At 54.2% G+C, this 17,477-nt stretch overlaps 1 protein-coding gene and 1 long non-coding RNA gene across 17 annotated transcripts in view; one reads left to right on the top strand and one right to left on the bottom strand.

The window, feature by feature from the left end:
• The window catches only part of EBF3 (EBF transcription factor 3), a 121,699-nt gene extending 118,590 nt beyond the window's left edge, over positions 1-3,109 (bottom strand). For all 16 annotated transcript variants that reach the window (XM_039554215.1, XM_039554223.1, XM_039554217.1 and 13 more), the window contains exons 1-4: positions 2,831-3,109; positions 2,444-2,600; positions 1,949-2,012; positions 1,163-1,218 (exon numbers count right to left, since the gene is read on the bottom strand). In XM_039554215.1, coding sequence (XP_039410149.1) covers positions 1,163-1,218; positions 1,949-2,012; positions 2,444-2,600; positions 2,831-2,964 — 411 coding nt within the window. In that variant the 5' untranslated portion in view covers positions 2,965-3,109. The remainder of the gene's footprint in view (positions 1-1,162; positions 1,219-1,948; positions 2,013-2,443; positions 2,601-2,830) is intronic.
• Positions 2,237-3,192, top strand: LOC120410224. The gene is made up of 3 exons (XR_005602213.1): positions 2,237-2,426; positions 2,516-2,628; positions 3,106-3,192. It is a non-coding gene; the product is annotated as an uncharacterized LOC120410224 (long non-coding RNA).
• Positions 3,193-17,477: the final 14,285 nt, after the last annotated feature.

Raw genomic sequence — 17,477 nt, 5'->3', positions numbered from 1 at the left:
GGTGGCAGCGCGGCCGTGCGCGCAGCTTGCGCGGGGCCCACCCTGACCCGGGGGACTCTCCTGCCCGTGCCTCGGGGGCTGCAGAGTTTCCAAAAATAATGGATGTGGGCAGGCTGGCCTCGGCCGGCAGTGCAGAATAGGCGGCGGTGTTACAGCCCGGCAGATTGGGGGAATGGTTTTAATTTCCATCGCTGGGATCTGATTTCCAGAACACTGGAAATTATTCCCCATTCTCACCTTCCTCCCTATTCCCCCAAAAGATTTTTAATAAATAGTAATTTAAAAAAAAAAAAAAAAAAAAAAAAAGAGTCGTGAAACGTCTCTCCGGAAGAAAAAAATAATAAAAATAATTTAAAAAGAAATAAAGTTGATTAAATTCCGAGCTCTCTGTCTGTAATTGCTGCGGTGCAATGCTGATAACATGTAGTTATCATCGGAAAAGTTGACCAAGACAGGTTAAATAATTTAATAAGGAACTGCTTGTAATTATGTTATTTACAAGGTATGACAGAGGTTTGAGGAAGAAACAGAAGCTGATCTCAGGGAAATGGACGGGTTTGGGTGACCCCTGGAGCATGGAGTTTGAATTATGGAGATGGGGGGCTGAGAGGTGAATATGGACTAGAGGAGAACAAGATGACTTTTCACCTCAGCACATTTAACTTTTAAATCCAAATAAACGTCTCGCATTACTGGATGGTCGCGTTATAAAAGAAAAAGGACTAATCCGGCCAGTTTCGGAGCATGGGGAAGGGGGCTGCCCTTTCCTCAGCGAGAAAAAATATCGCCAAAAAAAAAGTTACAAAGGGGAAAAGTGCATTTAAAAATAAATCTGGGTAATTCGGCGGGATTTTTTTTTCCCCTTTCCTTTCTCCCTCGCTAAATTAATTATATCAAACATCTGTTCCCATGACGTTGTCCTCGATGCCACACACACCACTGAATGATCTCAACGCTGCCTCGAAGAGCAACAACACACCTTTTTCGCTTTCCCAAATATCCTCCGGTAATGGGGATCTCAGTTAGCAGCTACCTGATGTAGTCGCTCAGGTAAATTAAAAGTAGGCGCGCTCCGCCGGTTTGCTCGCCCCCCACCCCTCCAAGCAAGGGCAAAATACAAACTTAGGAACCCGCGTGGCAAGAAAAGCGTAAACTTTCTCACCTGTTTGGTCATGGAGTCTATTAGCCGAACGTACAGGTCCTGCTCTGTCCTAACTCCTGCGGAGGGGAAGTAGAGACAAATTCCGATCAGGATTTCGGTAGCGAACCACCCCAATCCCACAAGGAAAGGATGAGGTCAGGCAATTAACCGCAGCGGGCAGGGATCGGCCCCGCGCCGGCTTCAGGAGAAAATTCAAAATTCAAAAAAAAAAAAAAAAAAAAAAAAAAAAAAATTAATAATGATAAAAATTAGCCAGGAATCAGCCGGTGACGGAGTCGTGCTGAGCCCGGCGCTCGGGGAGCCGTGGCCGAGCCAGCCCCCCCCGGCCGGGCTCGCTGCGGCCCCACGGCCCCGGGGAACACGCGGGACCCCGGGCGCTGGCGCTGAGCAGCCCCCCGCGGGTTTTCCGCGTCCGGGCAAGCGGCTCCGCCGGGCCGGGGCTCCTCTCTGCCCACTCACCCCATCCCAATAATTACCAGCAATTCCCAAAACTGAAAAAAAAGTCCCTTAAAAGTGCCGCTGTGGCCGAGCAGCCATCGATCCCCTTTTTTACTTTCCACTTCAAGCCCAACCGGTTAATCATGTGAAGTACCATTGACTTATCGATCCTTTATGTTTTGTTTTCCTTATATGCCAAGGAAAGAGCCGTGTTTACACGCGTGTAATTTTAATCTCGAAATCTTTATATCCTTTATCCCCCTGCTCCCCCCCAAAAAAGGCCTCGGAAGGAAAATCAGACTTTTCTGCGGCACACGGACGCTCAAAAATGGGAGAACGACAACTTACCATTGCTATACAATAACTGAAGTTTATAATGAATCCCATTGTTAGTTTTTTCATTGTTTGGCTCCTGCAAGTAACGATAAATAATTACATTTAGCATGAAAAATAACGCCCTCCTCCTGCTGCCCATTTTTCTCGTCCCTGAAGCGGCTCGGAATTAACAGTTTGCAGAAATTCAGCCCACGGTCACTTTTTTTTTTTTTTTTTTTTTTTTTTTTTTTTTTTTTTTTGGTGTGGAGCGCTGATGATGTCATTAGCTCGGTGCAAATATGTCATGTTTTGCCGTTTTCCCGGTGTTTTAAATAAGTCGGGGCCGCGGCGCTAAGTTTCTAACCCTGGGGTCTGTTCGGAGCGGCCGTGAGACCGGTGGGAGCCGCACGTGGCGTGGGCGCCGCTGGAGCGCCGGGAGGGCGGCCGTGCTGGGAATGAGCTCTGCTCCACTCAATTACGCTTAAAAACTTAAAAAAAAAAAAAAAATAAGGTAACTGGCAGACTTACTTTCTCTTTCTCCACAAAGTCCACAAAAGCTGTTCTCTCAATCTCCACCGGCTGTCCCTGCCTGTCGTACAGAGCTAAGACGAAGTGGAAAAAATTGGATTTTCTGAGATTGGAAGGCGGCTGTTTCTCGAAATGTGCCCGAGCCAGCCCCACGCCGCTGCGGGAGAAAACAAGACAAGGCGTGGGTGAGAGCGGCGGGAAGGGGCGCGCAGGCTCCGCGGCCGCGGGGGGATGCGGGGGGATGCGGGGAGCGCGGAGCGGCGCGGAGCGGGGAGGCTGTAACTGATACGGGGCGGGCGGGGGGGGGAGTTAAGGGGGGGGGGATTTACGGCCGGGATGAGAAATACAGGAGGAGAAAACCGCCGGGAGAGGATTTGGCAGACGTACCTTTGGGCGGCCGTGTTAGCATCCACTACCCCAGCAGTATGCATCCATGAGCGGACGGGGTTCATCCCACTGCCCAGCGGTTCTTCTTTCATGGTCGTCCCACCTCTTGGTATATTTTCCTGAATCCCAAACATTAAAACAAATTTGGGCAAAACCAGCTCCTAACCAAAAGGGGTTAAAATTGAGGGAAATGTCAGATACGGGGTGGGTTGGTTGTTGCTTGATTTTCTCTCTCTCTCTCTCTCTCTCTCTCTCCTTGGCGACTGGAATATAAGAGATGACTTTACTCCCTGTGATCAGTAGGAGAAAAGCCCAGTTCAAGTCTTGCTTCCTTCTTCAATCTGTCCTGTATTGGCACGACATAAACAATTTACTGAGTACTTCTGTGCGGCGAGTTGGATGGCGTTCCAGTTTGGTGGTTTAAAAAAAAAAAAAAAAAAAAAAAAAAAAAAAAAAAAGAAGGAAAAAGTATAACTGCAGCCTGCGACACTGCGAGGTGGCTTTTTTTTTTTTTAGGGGGGGAGGGGGGAAAAAGAATAAATATTTTTGTTGTTGTTGTTTGCAGACGCGCTCAACGTGGTGTCATCCTAGTAAAAACCGGCTCGGCAAAAAAAAAAAAGCTTCAGGACACTGCTGAATCGACCACTTTCTGGCAAGGCTCTCCTGCTCCAAAAGACAAATAAACGGGGGGAAAAAAAAAAAAAAATCCTGATTACCGCGGAGGTGTTGCCGGGCACACGGGAGAACGGGGCGCGGGCCCGTGGCGGCTCGCGGAATGGACGGAGGCGCGCAGAGCCCGGCCCTCCCTCCCCGAGGAGCGCGCCCCTTCCCCGGGAGCCGGGCCCCCGCCGCCGCGGGAGACGTGGCGTCATCGATGACGTCGCCATGGGGGGGCGTGGCCACGCCCATATATGGAGCGCGGGGTCCGGCGGCGCGCCCGCCCGGGCCCGGCCTCCCCCTCCCCGCGGTGGCGGAGGCACGGCCCGGCATGGCACGGGCACGGCTCGGCACGGCCCGGCACGGCCCGGCACGGCCCGGCACGGCTCGGCACGGCCGCGGGAGGGGCGCGGAGCCGCGCGGAGCCGGCCCGCGTGGAGGGTCGCGGCGGTGCTCGGGGCCGGACAAAGGGTGGGATGCTGGGTGCGCCCCTCTGTGATCGCCGCGCTATAAATGCAGAGCGGACGCGGCCAGAAATACCTGTGTTTGAGACTTGGTGTGCGCACGCAAATGTAGCCCCAGCTGTAGGTCCGCCTTGTCCATCTATGTTTATATAGCTCCGTAGAAATATATGTCTCTCTTTTTGTATTTTTACATCTATTTTTATATATTGATATATTTTATATATTGGTATATTTTATATATTGATATATTCTATATATTGATATATATGTTATATATTGATATATGTTATATACTGATATATTTTATATATTGATATATTTTTTATATTGATATATGTTATATATCGATATATGTTATATATTGATATATTTTATATATTGATATATTTTATGTATTTATATATATTTATATATTGATATATATTGATTTTTTTTCTATATTTATATTTTATATCTATATATCTTCTCCTCAAGTGATGAGTCTTTCCCTCCCAGACTTCCTCTTATTATTTTTAACTTTATTTTTTATTTTTGGTATTTATTTTTGTGAATATCCCATGTCTCCGCGTTAATATTTCCCTAAGTCGGGGAAAATCGGCCTTCATATCTGAATGAATCGGTGAAAATCGAAAGTCCGATTTGTGTTATCAGGATCCCCTTTCTCCAAGGGGTGAGGGAAAAGAGGGGGAAAAAAAAAAAAAAGGATGTGTTAGAAAGCAATCTATTTTGCTGGTGTTGGGGGTTAATGACTATTGCCAAAGATAAGTGAATTATCAAAGCTGTTGCTCTACCCGATCTCAAAATCCATTACATTGCTGGCCGTCTAATTAAATACGTAAGTATAATAAAATCATATTTTATGACTATTTGAGGGTAATGAGATTAGTCTTTAGAAGCGATCGCCACATATTAAAGATGCCACTGTCTATAGAATGTTAATAACCTTAAATCAAAGTGTATGGAAACTATTCATGAGAAATTAAAAGAAAATTCCTGTATTCATAATCAGCCCGGAGCTTTTGAGGTACAGTAGAGCAGATTACAAACCCAAACACTTTTATCGCGCAGAGAGAGATACCAAAGTTCCCAAACAATGCCATGCTCGCGGTGGCATTTGGTGGCACGGAGACATTTGGGGACCTGGAGCAGGCACTGGGGGCTTCGGGTCCCCCCAGCCCGCAAAATCCTCCCTCCTAAAAATAAGGTAAAAAAATGCCCAACATCGCTGTTATTGTAAGATGTTTCCCCAAATGAACAACGCCGAACTTGGTGCTTCCCCTCCGCTAACGAAAGCTTAAAATCATTTACAGTATCTTTAATTCAGATTACACGCGCCAAGGCGATTTAAATCTGATTACCAAATTAGAAGGTTTTAAAACAAATCCTTTTAAATCTGATACTGTTGACTAAGGAGGGGAGGAAAAAAAAAGTTCCATAAGCCCATCACATAAGGTAACGATCCTGCCCCAGAAAGAAAGGGAGTTTTAAACCTTTTTGACAACAAATGCAGCTGCCCCACTATTTTGGACGATATTAAGCGAAAATGAATGCAAATCTGTGTTCAGAAGCCATCTGGCCAGGAATGGGGGAATCAGCTGCTCCTCACAACAGGCTCTGAGCCTGAATCTATTTCAGCTCATTTTCTAGATCATCTGGTCTTGCACCCAAAGCGTGGAAAATACGGTCTTTATCATTCACCAACTTTATCTTTTTTTTTTTTTTTTTTTTTTTTGTCACTCTGGCTGGCTGGAGCTGCCGGCGGCCGGGAGCGCGCCCGGGCTGCTGCTGCTGCCCGCACCGCCCCGCACCGCTCCCAGGCCGGCATCCCGCGGGGCGCCGGCCCCCGACAGCTTCTCGCTGTTCTGCCGGCCCGGGAGGGAGCAAAGCGGCGGCCCGGGCCCCCCTCCCCAGCCCCGGACCCGCTCCGGGCTGCGGGAGCGCGGCCCCGGCCCTGGCGCACCTTGCGCGGGGCGGCGGGCGCGGAGCGGGGCCGCGGCCGCGGCCGGCGCCGGGCGGGCAGGGGGTGTGCGTGGCTGCGGGGGGCGGCCCGAGCCCTCCCGGCTCCGCGGCCCTCCTCCTCCTCCTCCTTTTCCACCTCCTCCTCCTCCTCCTCCTCCGGCGCCAAGTCTCCCTTTTGTGTGAATTTACGGGGTGAGGCTTCAGTGATCCCCCCGCAAATTTGCATTTAAATAGCGACATCAAGCGATGCGCGTGCCACACACCAGCGGGCTCCCAGATGTCACGGCGGAGCCGCTCAGATGGCCGCAGCCCAGCTGTCCCCGGCCCGGCCCCGCTCCGCGCCCCCCGCACCGCCCGGGCGGGCAGCCCCCGCCGCCGCCCCGGAGCGCGTCCTCCTGGCCCGCACGGCGGCCGGACACGGATCCCCGCGCTGTGCGGGGGTTAAAACTGATACCCTTATTCCCACCGCCCTGAGAGTATTCCCCGAAACTTTATTATTTTATTTTTTCCCCCTCGGGACAATCCCCTCGGGACTATTATCTCAATCATTTCACTTTTTTTTTTCTTTTTTCTTTTCTTTTCTTTTTTTTTTTTTTAGCTATTATTATTTCTTATTTATTTCTCATTTCACGGTTTAAATCACCCAAGCTGGAGAGCGTGATTTTGATAATTTCGCTATTTCCTCGGCCTTGGGCCGGCCCCGAGCTGCCCAGCTCCGCTCTTCCCACTGCACAAACTTTCCCAGCGGGAAGTTGCGGTGGGAGCGGGGAGCGGCGGCCCCGGCCCTGCTCTCGGGGGGCTCGGCCGGGCCCCCGCAGCTCGTCAAGGTCCATATTTCAATGTTATTGTTGGAAGGCGCCTTCATTACCAACGCGCTGGGTCACACCGGGCGTAATTTATGCCCAGTGTAACCGAAGCAAATCTCTGCCAACTCCCGTGCTGCAGGAGGGAGAAATTGGTGTTTTCGGGTAAATTGGTATTTTCGTGTGTTTTCAGGTACGGCGGCCCCGCGGCCGGTGCTTCAGGGCGTTCATTCCCGGGCAGGCGCTGATTAACGCTGGGGCGCAGCGCCGCGGGGGCCCAGCCCGGCCTTTGCGCGGGGGATCGCGCATCCTTGGCCCGGGGCAGAGGCCGAACGCGGCCCAGGAGCGGAGAGGAGCCGTGGCCAGGCGCTGCTGCCGCCGCTTTGGGGCTCCTCGGCCCCGCGGCCGCCAGCCCAGGTCCCCAGCACCCCGCCACGGGCAGGGGCTGCGGGAAGGGCCGGGACCCCCGCGCGTCCGGCCGCCCACCTTTCGGGGATGGATGCGCCTGCTCTGGGCTCCTTTCAGAGCCTGGATTCACATTCCTGAGCACCCCGGCCCCGCTGCAAAGCGCACGGGGCCAGCGGTGCGGTCCAGCCGCCCGCCCCGCGGGGTGCAGCCGGGCTCGGGGATGGGCAGGGGCTGAGCTGCTCCGCGCCCCGCGCAGGCACCGCAGGGCAGCCAGCGGCTCCGCGGGTTCGGTGCAGGGCGCGGGGAGGTTGTCCTGTCCCTGCCCCTGGCCGTGCCCGGTGGCCCTGGGTCCCCGCGGCCGGCCGGCCGCGCACCTCCCGCGCCCCTGCGCGGCTCACGGCCAGGCTGCGCGGCGGGGTGGTGGGTCCGGCTCGGGGTCACGGAACTCCCTGTTGGGTGCAGGGCTGTTTTACCCAAACCGGCGCTCGGCCCTGCGCTCCCCCCGGCGCGCTCCCGCGGCCCCGCGCCCCGATATTGTTACACCAAAATTAGTTCTAAAAAAAAAAAAAAAAGAAAAAAAAAGAAAAAAAAGGAAAAAATAAGAGGGAAAAAGGCTTAAACTTCCGCCATGCCCGAGCGCCAGCCCTGGTAGCCGTGCCCCCAACGGGAGCTTTTCCTCGGAAAAAACTCCCTGCGGGTGCTGGCCAGCTCCCGGCGGCCCGAGGGCGCGGCGCGGGCGCTGCCCTCCCGGTCCCAGCGGGATGCCGGGGCCGCGGCCCAGGGATGCTGCGGAGCCGCCGTGTCTCTGTCCCCCGGGGCCGCGGGAAGGGGCTTGGGGCGGCCCGGAGCCGCGCAGGCGGAGGAGCAGCCGCCCCCGCGGAGGAGCGCGGGCGCGCAGCCGGGGCCGCGGGGAGCTGGCGGCCGGACAGGTCCCATCGTGCGGCGGGAACAATATAAACTGACTCCAACTGAACAAACAAGGATCGATCAGATAATTTCAGATATTATAATTGGCTTTAATTAAACACACTTCGTTCTAATTAACTCTGAAATTTTAGCATGCTTTGGGACGTTGGTGTCTGATTTGATATTGTCAGTCCAGATGTCCTAATAAAATTCAATCCTCCACTCAAGACTTCAATATTCACTAAGAACAAAATGCAAATTAAATGTAAAACCTAAAGTATCGCCAAAGGTATAATCAAGAAAGGTGTCTCAAAACTTCTCACTTTTTATTACGCAGTAGTTAGAAAATGCAGATTACATCCTAACAAGACCTCGGCTGAATAATAGAAACCTTAACTCTTTCGTGGTCAGGGCTCGCTCTGCCCTGCAGGGATCCGGGAACATCCTCCGCCAGCGCACGGGAAATACCCGCGGTGCGGGGCTCCCGCACGGACCGGGCGCGGGGAACCGGCGGAGCCCCGCGGAACGAGCTGCTCTCCCCGCCGCGCTCGCGGAGCAAAACTTCCCGCTGTCACAAGCACTTTTGTGCCCGAGGCGAGCGGCGGTGGAGCCCCGGCCCGGCCGGGTGACCACAGCCCGCTCCCGCACGGCGGAGCTGCGGGAGAGCCCCGGGCGCGGCGCCGGTACCGGGCTCCAGGCACCGCAGCGCTCGCCCGGCGGGCGGGACAGGGACGCCCCGAGGGGGACACACACCGGGGGAAGGTCCCCGTCCCCTCGCCCCCGAGCTGCCTCGCAATTTCCCCGCAAGCCACAGCGCTCCTGTAAATAATTAAAGCCTTCGGAGCGGGGCGGCGGCGCGGGGAGCTGGGGGAGCCCGCCCGGTGCCTGCCCCGGCCAGCGGCCCCGGTGCGGGCCCCGGGGTGCTGCACCGGGGGACCCCGAGCTGGGCTCGGCGCCAGCCCACCGCCTCGCCGCGCTCGCAGAGCTCCAAAACCCAGGCTATTCCCACATTAAACATTTGTATGTTTTCCATGCTAATGGAGTCACTTAAAGCTGTTGCTAATTTAACTTTTTAAAAAGGCCACAGCGTGGTGATTTGCATTTTCTTTAGGATATTGAAATGAAGGGAAAACTGCTGGGCGGTGAGGCTGCCCCGAGCGTAGCTGGGGGCCATGCCGGAATGAAAACAGGGAAAGAAAAGAAGAAAGAAGGAAACCGCCGCCTCTTCCCGACTGTTAATAAGCAATTTGTCCCGCCGCGATTTACATTGCAAAGACAAACGTGTCGGGGCGCCCGGCCCGGCCGGGGCCCCCCGGGCCGCTCCCCCGCTCCGCGCTCCCCCGACATCGCTCCCGCAAGCCGCGCTCCCGCATCCCGCCAGGCGCGCAAGTCCCGCGGCCGCGGGCGGCCGGCGGGCGGCTCGGGCGCTCCCCGCGCCCCTCGGGCTTGAATTTCCACTGAATTTCCGAACGCCCCGGTCTGAGTAAACAACAAGTGCTGGGATGGCCGTTTCCCTCGGCAGATCCCCTCTCGCCGCCGCCAAGGCTCTGTAGCGTGGGGACCGTGTGCCATCTACAGGACACTGCGCGGGCGGCCGCGCTCCGCGCCCCCGGCCCCGCCGCCTCCCGCTCCCCCCGCCACATCCGCGAGCAACCATTGAATATTTGTTATTTCAACTTTTAAAATTTTTTTTAACCTCGCATTAAAACTTTGCGGTGATAAAGATTGCGGCGCTGCCCGCAAATTTTTAATTAATTATTTTTTATTTTTTAGATTAAAAGATGTGAAATGTACAGATAATGCGCTTTGATTTGTTAGTCTAACTCCGCGATTTGAGACTTGATGTCCCCAAAGACCGGGCGAGCTTTTTCCCTTTATTTATTTTTATTAAAACATCAATCTACTCTGGAGCTGGGTGAACTCAGTTTCACCTAGAGAACATAAAATTCTCCATACCAAGGAAATAAGCACCTTTCATAAATCAACAGTATTCCTGACAGATCGATCAATTTTTGGTTGTTAATCCGAAAGGAGGAGTTTTAATTGCTTTCTGCCTTTTAGCCCGGCCACCTCGGCGCGGCGGCTCCGGCAGCGCTCGGCTCTCCCCTTCGGCGCTCGGAGGAGGGGAAAAAAGCCCCGGAGACCCTTCCGCGCCGCCGAGACCCCGCGCAGGGCCGGCCGCGCTCCTGCCGGCCGCGCAGCATCCCCGCCGCGCTACCTGCGCGCAAGCGGCCGGGACGCGCAAAGCCGCCGGCGCAGCCGAGCCCCCGTGCGGCGGGACAGACGCGGCCGTGCAGGGGCGCGCAGGCTGCGCGCAGAACCGCGGGCGGCTGCTCCCGCGCACGGCCCGGCCCGTCCCAGGTAAGCGGGCGCTCCGCCACCCGCGCCCCCCGCCCGCGCCCCTTCCCGCAGCCCCGCGCGCGGGCGGCCGCTTACCTTGCGCGGGCGTTGCTGGGGCGCGCGGAGGGCAGCGCGTACGGCGGAGGGGGACGCGGCGGAGTGTGCGGAGCTCCCCGCGCTTTAATACACTTCTCACCCAGCGCAGCCCGGCCGCGGCGCGGGGGGCCCGGCGGTGCGCGGGGCGCAGCAGTGCGCAAGCGCCCCCCCGCGCTCTCCGCTGCGCGGGCGGGGGCGGGCGGGAGGCGCGGGGCGCCCGCGGGGGCGGAATCGGCGGCGCGGCCCCGGGGGAAGCGCAGGGGGGAGAGCCCCGACCTCTCCCCGTCCCGGCCGTCCCGGGCCGCCCCGGCCCCCGCTGCGCATCCCCGGGGCCGCCCCGCGCCCCGTCCGCTCCGTCCCGGGACGCCGCGGAGCCGCGTATTCCCCTCCCGCCTCCCGCGGGGCTGCCCCGCGCCCCGGCCCGAGGAGCGGCCGCCCGGCCCCGCGTCCGCGCAGCGAAACGCTCCAGAAACGCAACAGTTTGTCCCGCGGGGATGCGACCCCCGGGAATGTCCCGCGTGGGAACTCACCGCTCCTGGCTCTGTGGGACGCGAGCTGCCGCCGAGGCGCCGCTCACATCTTTCCAACTCCTTTAATTCCCCCTCTCCGGCCGGAGCCGATGCCCAGCGCCCACCTCCTCGGCCATACTGGGGCGGTACTGGCGGCACTGGGGTCCCAGAACTTGTCGGCTGCTCTGCGCTTTGATTAGAAGCGCGGGCGGCCGTGCCGGCGATGCGCAAAGAATGCGACTGGCTGCGAGAGGTTTTATTTTGTTTATTTCTGCTCTTCCTTCCCCTCCCTCTCCCAGTTTAGCCCAGGAACTCCTGCAGCATTGGTTAATCCTCGAGGAGGGACAACTGCTGAGATCTTTAGCGAGCTCTCCGCTACCACGGATACTTCCTAGAGCTCCAGCACCTCTGTGAGGGATGTGCAGCTACAAGATGTGAAGGTATTTAGAAAAAAAAAGTAGCGGTTTCCAAGTCAAGCAGATTCCTGCAGGGAAGTGAAGCCGGCGTTTAGGACTGGAGCCACATTTATAGAAAAATAAACCTATCGGTGTTGGCCTTGGTTATAAATTCAGGGAACATTCACCCCCAGGTTGGTTCTGACGGCAGCTACTCCCTGGTTTGGGTTTAATTTGTACAATGAAGGGTTTTAGCAGTTGGGAGAGGAGGGAGGCTGCAGGCAGTGGGGCAGGAGCCTGGATGTGGTGTCTGGAGGATGTCAGAGCCATGTCTGGGGTGGGCAGGGGGACAGTGACCATGGGCAAGGCTACCCCAGGCACAGGTGACCACCATGGAGCTGCGTCCGGTCAGGGGAACCGCAAGGGGTTATCCTGCTGTGTTCACCCATGGACAAGCTCAGCTGCTGCTTAAGCCCCTGGGAAACAGCTGCCCAGATGTGCTGCAGGTGGTGAAAGTTGGGGTTAGCCCTGGAAAAGACAGCACAACTCTGGTCCTGCTCCCCAGTGTCCCCAGGCATCCCCGCCACAGGCACAGGCACGGAGCTGCGCCAGCTCAGGGCTTGGGAAAGGGGTTTCATGCCTGGTCTGGGGCTGGGAGGGTGGACCTGAGGTCTGGGGACCCAGCAGGAGTCATCCAAAGAGGTCCTAGGAGGTCCCGTGGGTAACTGAGGGATCTGGAGTTTAATTGTTTTACAGCATCCTGAGTGCACGGGTTGGGCCATTCAGTTCGGGGAAATTTATAGATGCCTAGAAAATTGTGGGAAATGCACACATTTTAAAAAGTGCTCCTGACTGGGAAGGATAAAATGTCTCTGTGGGCTCTGAGAAGCCAGCAGGGATGAAATCAGGAGGCAGAGCCAGGGAGAGCTGGGTGCTCCAGGCCGAGCCCTGCGGATTCCACCCAGCCCAACACCTCGCCACAAACCAAGGAACGTTCTGCTGGAAAACAGCGGGGAACTTGCTTTCATTCACAGCAGCTCCCTTCTGCTTGGAGGCTGAGGTGGTGTCTTTTTGAGACAAATCGGTGTCCACAAAATATTTATCAAGCAGATTCCTCCAGAGCCACGTGATGTTCCCGAGGCTGCAGGGGATGCTCTCCCCAAAACCTTCCCCTTCCTCCCGCTCTTGTTACACCCCTCAGAAGAGCTGTAAGGCTTGGAAATTAATTGTGCCCCTCTCCTGTCGCGAGGAGCGTCACCAATCCACTTCATAAACATTTAAAAACATCCTGTGTTTTTCACGTGCTGCTTGTGCTCCTCGGAAAAGAAAGGTTGGTTCTGCTCCAGCCTTTTAAACCAACAGTGCTGGGGTTAAATGCTTTAGTGGGAAGTGTCAGGGATGTAAGAGGACATTGACTGGAGCGCTGCCCCTTCCTTAAGGATCTGTCTTTGTGCAGGGGCCGCAATCCCCCGGCTCGGAGCCCTCCTGGCAGCGGGGGCGTGGGGTGGGAGGTCACTCTTTGTGTGACCACGAGTTCAAGAGAGAATGTGGCAGCAGCTCCCAGCAGGGACCACGGCAGCCAAAATCCCAGCGACTCGTGCGCCAGCCCGGGCGGGCTGTCAGGCGAGCGGGAACGCGGCGCTTCCCCATCGCTCCCAGGGATTCCAGGAGAAACCAGCGGCGACAGGGAATGTTTGCCTCCAGGCCTGTTTGCCGATGCGAAAGTGCTGCGACCTGCTGATGGAGACAGGTGGAATGAGGGGGGGGAACGTGATGGCTCGGGAAAAATAAACAGCAGCCAGAAGAATATCGAATTTAAATGTTGCTAGCGGAGAACTCCACCAGCAGACTCTGCTGGAAATTATCTGAGACACCACGGCACAAAAATGCCTCCTTTTCACGAGGCAAATGATCTAATCAAGATGTATGTGCATGACAATGCGCTCGCAGGGAGAGAAAGTCGGAGTTATCTGCTTCAATTACGGCACTTCCCGTGTCCCTGTCCTGGCAAAGGATGAGAATAATAAATATAAACCAGTTTTTTCCAAACCTGTAACTGAGTTGAGTAACTCAGCTCCCATTGAGCCGCACGTGAAGTATGAAAAAGAGAAGTTACCAGGTAAAATACTGTGAATATTCCTGAGGAATGAAATAGGAAATGAAATGTTAAATATTATATGAAATGCTGACTTGCAGCCAGCGGTGTCTTAATATCCAACAGGACACTGGGATATGCCCATGAGGGAGAATTGGTTGTGAGCTCCTGGCACGAGAACGGAAATGGGAGAAGGGTTTGGGGAAGTTCATATCAGAGAATCAACCCTGGAATCACAGACTGGTTTGGCTTGGGAGTGACCTTCAGGCTCCTCCAGTTCCAACCACACGGACAGGCAGGGACACCTTCCACTGGATCCCACCTGTGTCCATCAAAATGCTGGCACTGGCTGAAGAAATCCCTCCTTTCCCAGTTCCTGCTCCGTGCTCTTCATCCCAGCACTGGATCTCACCAAGGCTGGGGCACGCCAAGGCTCGGACACCTCATCCCTTCCCGTGCTGGGTCCTGGTGGATCAGGGGTCGCGTTCTGCAGCCAGATCCCAAAGCAGGGAGGCACCCAGGTGCACCCCACTGTTCCAATGGCTGTCTCCTTCCATCCAGGTCATGTATCGTTACCCATAAATTATGGACAGGGCTGGAATTCCTGTTTGAGCAGCTTCATGAAGAAATGAACTTTGGCTGAACACAAACAGCAAATAAAGTGGGAAACGAGATAAAAACCAAGGCAGGCCTTGGTTTCTTTTAAGGTAAAATGAGTGATCCCAGGGGTCAGCACCTCGGAGACCTGCCCAGGTATGGTTTGAACTCACTAAATAATGGATTTTAGTGGGTTCTCTTTTGTCTGCTTTGTTTTGAGTGGAATTATACCCACAATCGCTTTTTCTGTTGCATTTCTAGCAAGCAAAATCCGTGTTTTGCTGCTTGAATTTAGCTCACAATCAGGTGCTCAGTTTTTATAAGGCTCAGATTTTTATCTGTTGAACTTCTAGAAATTATGTGTGATGTAGTTAAGAGCTTATTTATTATTTATTGCTTTTATTGTAGTGTAATAGCTGTGAAATTTAAACATGAAATAAAATAAGAAAATGCTCAGTGTATCAGCACAGAAGTGAAGCTGGTCAGGCTGATATCACAAACCCCAGAAAGGAAGAATCTGGGGGATATTTCCATTAATTCACTAGTGCATCCTGATTATTAGCAGTGCCAGAAGGTGTTTGTGACCTGCAGTGCTCCATCCCAATGATGTGCTCAAAAGTAACGCTGCAAATACACTTCACTTGTTTACTTATTTTTGAAGTGATAGATTTATCTCCTAATTTTGCTCTTGTTTCCCAGCCTTTTATAGGACTCTTGGACAGTTTATAGACAGCAGCTGACACCTGTAAAATTTACCTGGAGCTATTCAGCAGTTTAAAACACCTCGATGCAATTTATCCAGAACTCTTCATGCACAAAAAGAGGCAGAAATTGATTGGAGTGGCTGAGGAACTCTTCTGTCCTGTCTTTAAAAAGTGGATATAAAGCTGTCAGCTTTTACAGCTGCCCTCACACTGCTTCAATTAAACAGAGCTTTGGAGGGGAGATTCCTTTCCCAGCCTGGAGACCTGATGCTCCTGGAGCCAGGTCCAGTGCAGGGATGGGGTGTGAGGCAGCTTCTGCAGCATCAACTTCAGCAGCATCAGCAGCATCTGCATCTGCATCCCTTCCTGAGGAAGGCACCAAGCCCTCACCTGTGCTGGGTTTTCATTTCATTAATTTAATAAATTAAAATTAGCAAAATAATAGATATAGGATAGGGGAAAAAAAATCTGATTTTATCACTTGGAGAACTTTGGCAGTGCCAGGCTGCCCTGTCAGGGCTCTGTCCAGACCAGGTTCAGGTGATCCAGGCAAGGGGGTTTTGGTGGCTTCCCAAGGCAGGCTCCAGCACACATTCCTCAAGTTATTTGGGTTTTTTAGCATCTTAAAACTTTTTTTGATTAAATACTCAAAGGGATAAAAAATACGATTTGCAAGGTGCTCTTCATTTGTCCCTTGGCATCCTGGAGCAAAGGAGGCTCAGGGGGGACCTTGTGGCTCTGCACAAGTCCCTGGCAGGAGGGGGCAGCCGGGGGGGTCGGGCTCTGCTGGCAGGGAACAGGGACAGGAGGAGAGGGAATGGCCTCAGGCTGGGCCAGGGCAGGCTCAGGGTGGACAGCAGCAGGAATTTCCCCATGGAAAAGGTTGTCAAGGATTGGCAGGGGCTGCCCAGGGAGGTTTGGAGTGCCCATCCCTGGAGGTGTCCCAGGAATTCCTGGAGGTGGCACTCAGGGCTCTGGGCTGGGGACAGGGTGGGGATGGGGCACAGGGTGGACTCGATGATCCTGGAGGGCCTTTCCAACCTGAAGGGTTCTGGGACTCTGGGATCTCTTCCTTCAAGCTGGTATTTCCAAACTACCCTAAATATTCAGCAAGGCCAGTAATTATGTATTTGTTTCCCTGGAAGCTGAGAGCTCCCTCAGACACTGCAGCTCCTGTAAATCCGGGTAAGGCCCGGAATCCCGGGTAATCCCACCACTCACAATTATGTCAAGTCTGATCACCTGCACAAACCCCCCCCTCCCTGGGTATTTATCACCTCTCAGACGGGAGCAGGCAGTGATCCTTTACTCCCTCATGCCACATTTCCGTGAGCATTACATATTTCCGAGCCATTTTCCTGTATGGATATGCCAGGAATTGTATGCAATATTCCAGAATGGTCCCGCCAGTGGCGCACAGGGGAACATTCCGGCATTAACCACCTCTCACCTCGCCCATTACCCCGCTTCTTCTCCTCACGTTCAGCACTGCAAGGAGCATCCGATTTCCTGTTTAAGTGCCAGATAATCACTTGTTACACGTAACAGCACACTTCTTTTTAATGCTTCAGTCCTGGGAGCTGCCGTTTCCACGGGCTTTGGGGTTGCTTCAGCGAGTCCCTATAAAACACTGAGCCCACCACACCCGATCCCTGGAATGACACAGCCTGAGGGCTTCACCAAACCCTCTCTGGATGTGGGCACAACTTATAATATTGATATTAAAAAGGTGAGTTACGGAGAGTGCACAGCAAGTCTCGGTAAGTTTTTCCCAGCAATTAATGATTCCTACTGATGCGATTTCCTCCTTATTTTCTGGATCAGATCTTCACTGTTTGGTGCTGGACATTGTGCTCTGACTGCCCTGGCCAGTGGGATCTGCTGCTGAATGAATTCGTCATGGATTTTGGATCCAAGCACAAACCAGAGGAGCTTCCCAAGTGCCCGAGCTTGGACAGATGAGGTCCCAGCTTAGAAGTAACTTCCAATCAAAATTAAAATTACTGTATTTATCAATTTAAGGGGACTCTCCATGTGCCCCCTCAGTGTCCTGAGCACAAGGTTGGCACCCAGGAATCCCAGCCCAGGAGCCACCAGCCCAGCTGGGACTCACCAAGGAGGATCAGAAGGGACCTTCTTGCCCTCTAAAACTCCCTGCAAGGAGGGTCTGGGTGGGGTTTGGTCTCTTTCCCAAGACAGGACAAGAAGAAATGGCCTCAAGTTGCACCAGGGGAGGCTCAGGTTGGATATTGGGATAATTTCTTCCCCAAAAGGGCTGTCCAGCCCTGGCACAGCTGCCAAAATCCAGAGGTTTCAATGTGGATTAATGCACAAAAAAGGTAAGGGAAGCAGGGGAATCAGGAAGCAATTTGCTGCTGCTTTTTTCCTCATAAATACTTAAAGAAAAAGGTGGGGAATTTCTTCCCAAGGCTGGTTTGGGGGGTGCCATGCCCGGAGCAGCGCTGTGGGGAGAGCACCCCATGGCAGTGCTCTGCAGGGCCTGTGCCAGGCCGTGCCCACAAGGCCGGGTCAGTATCTGCTCAGTACAGCTGGAATCCCTCGGGGATGCCAACTTAGGGCTCTAATTCCATGCAGATGAGGCCAAAGTCAAGAAATATCTTTTCTGGGCTTTGTAAGAAACCCAAACTGCCCATTGTGGGTGTTTTCTGGCAGAGCCCAGCAGTGCAGAGACCCCAAACCAGCAGCCCGGGACA

This window comes from Corvus cornix, chromosome 6 (genome assembly GCF_000738735.6).
Source record: "Corvus cornix cornix isolate S_Up_H32 chromosome 6, ASM73873v5, whole genome shotgun sequence".
Lineage (NCBI taxonomy): Eukaryota > Metazoa > Chordata > Aves > Passeriformes > Corvidae > Corvus > Corvus cornix.
This window is presented reverse-complemented; position numbering and strand designations above follow the sequence as displayed.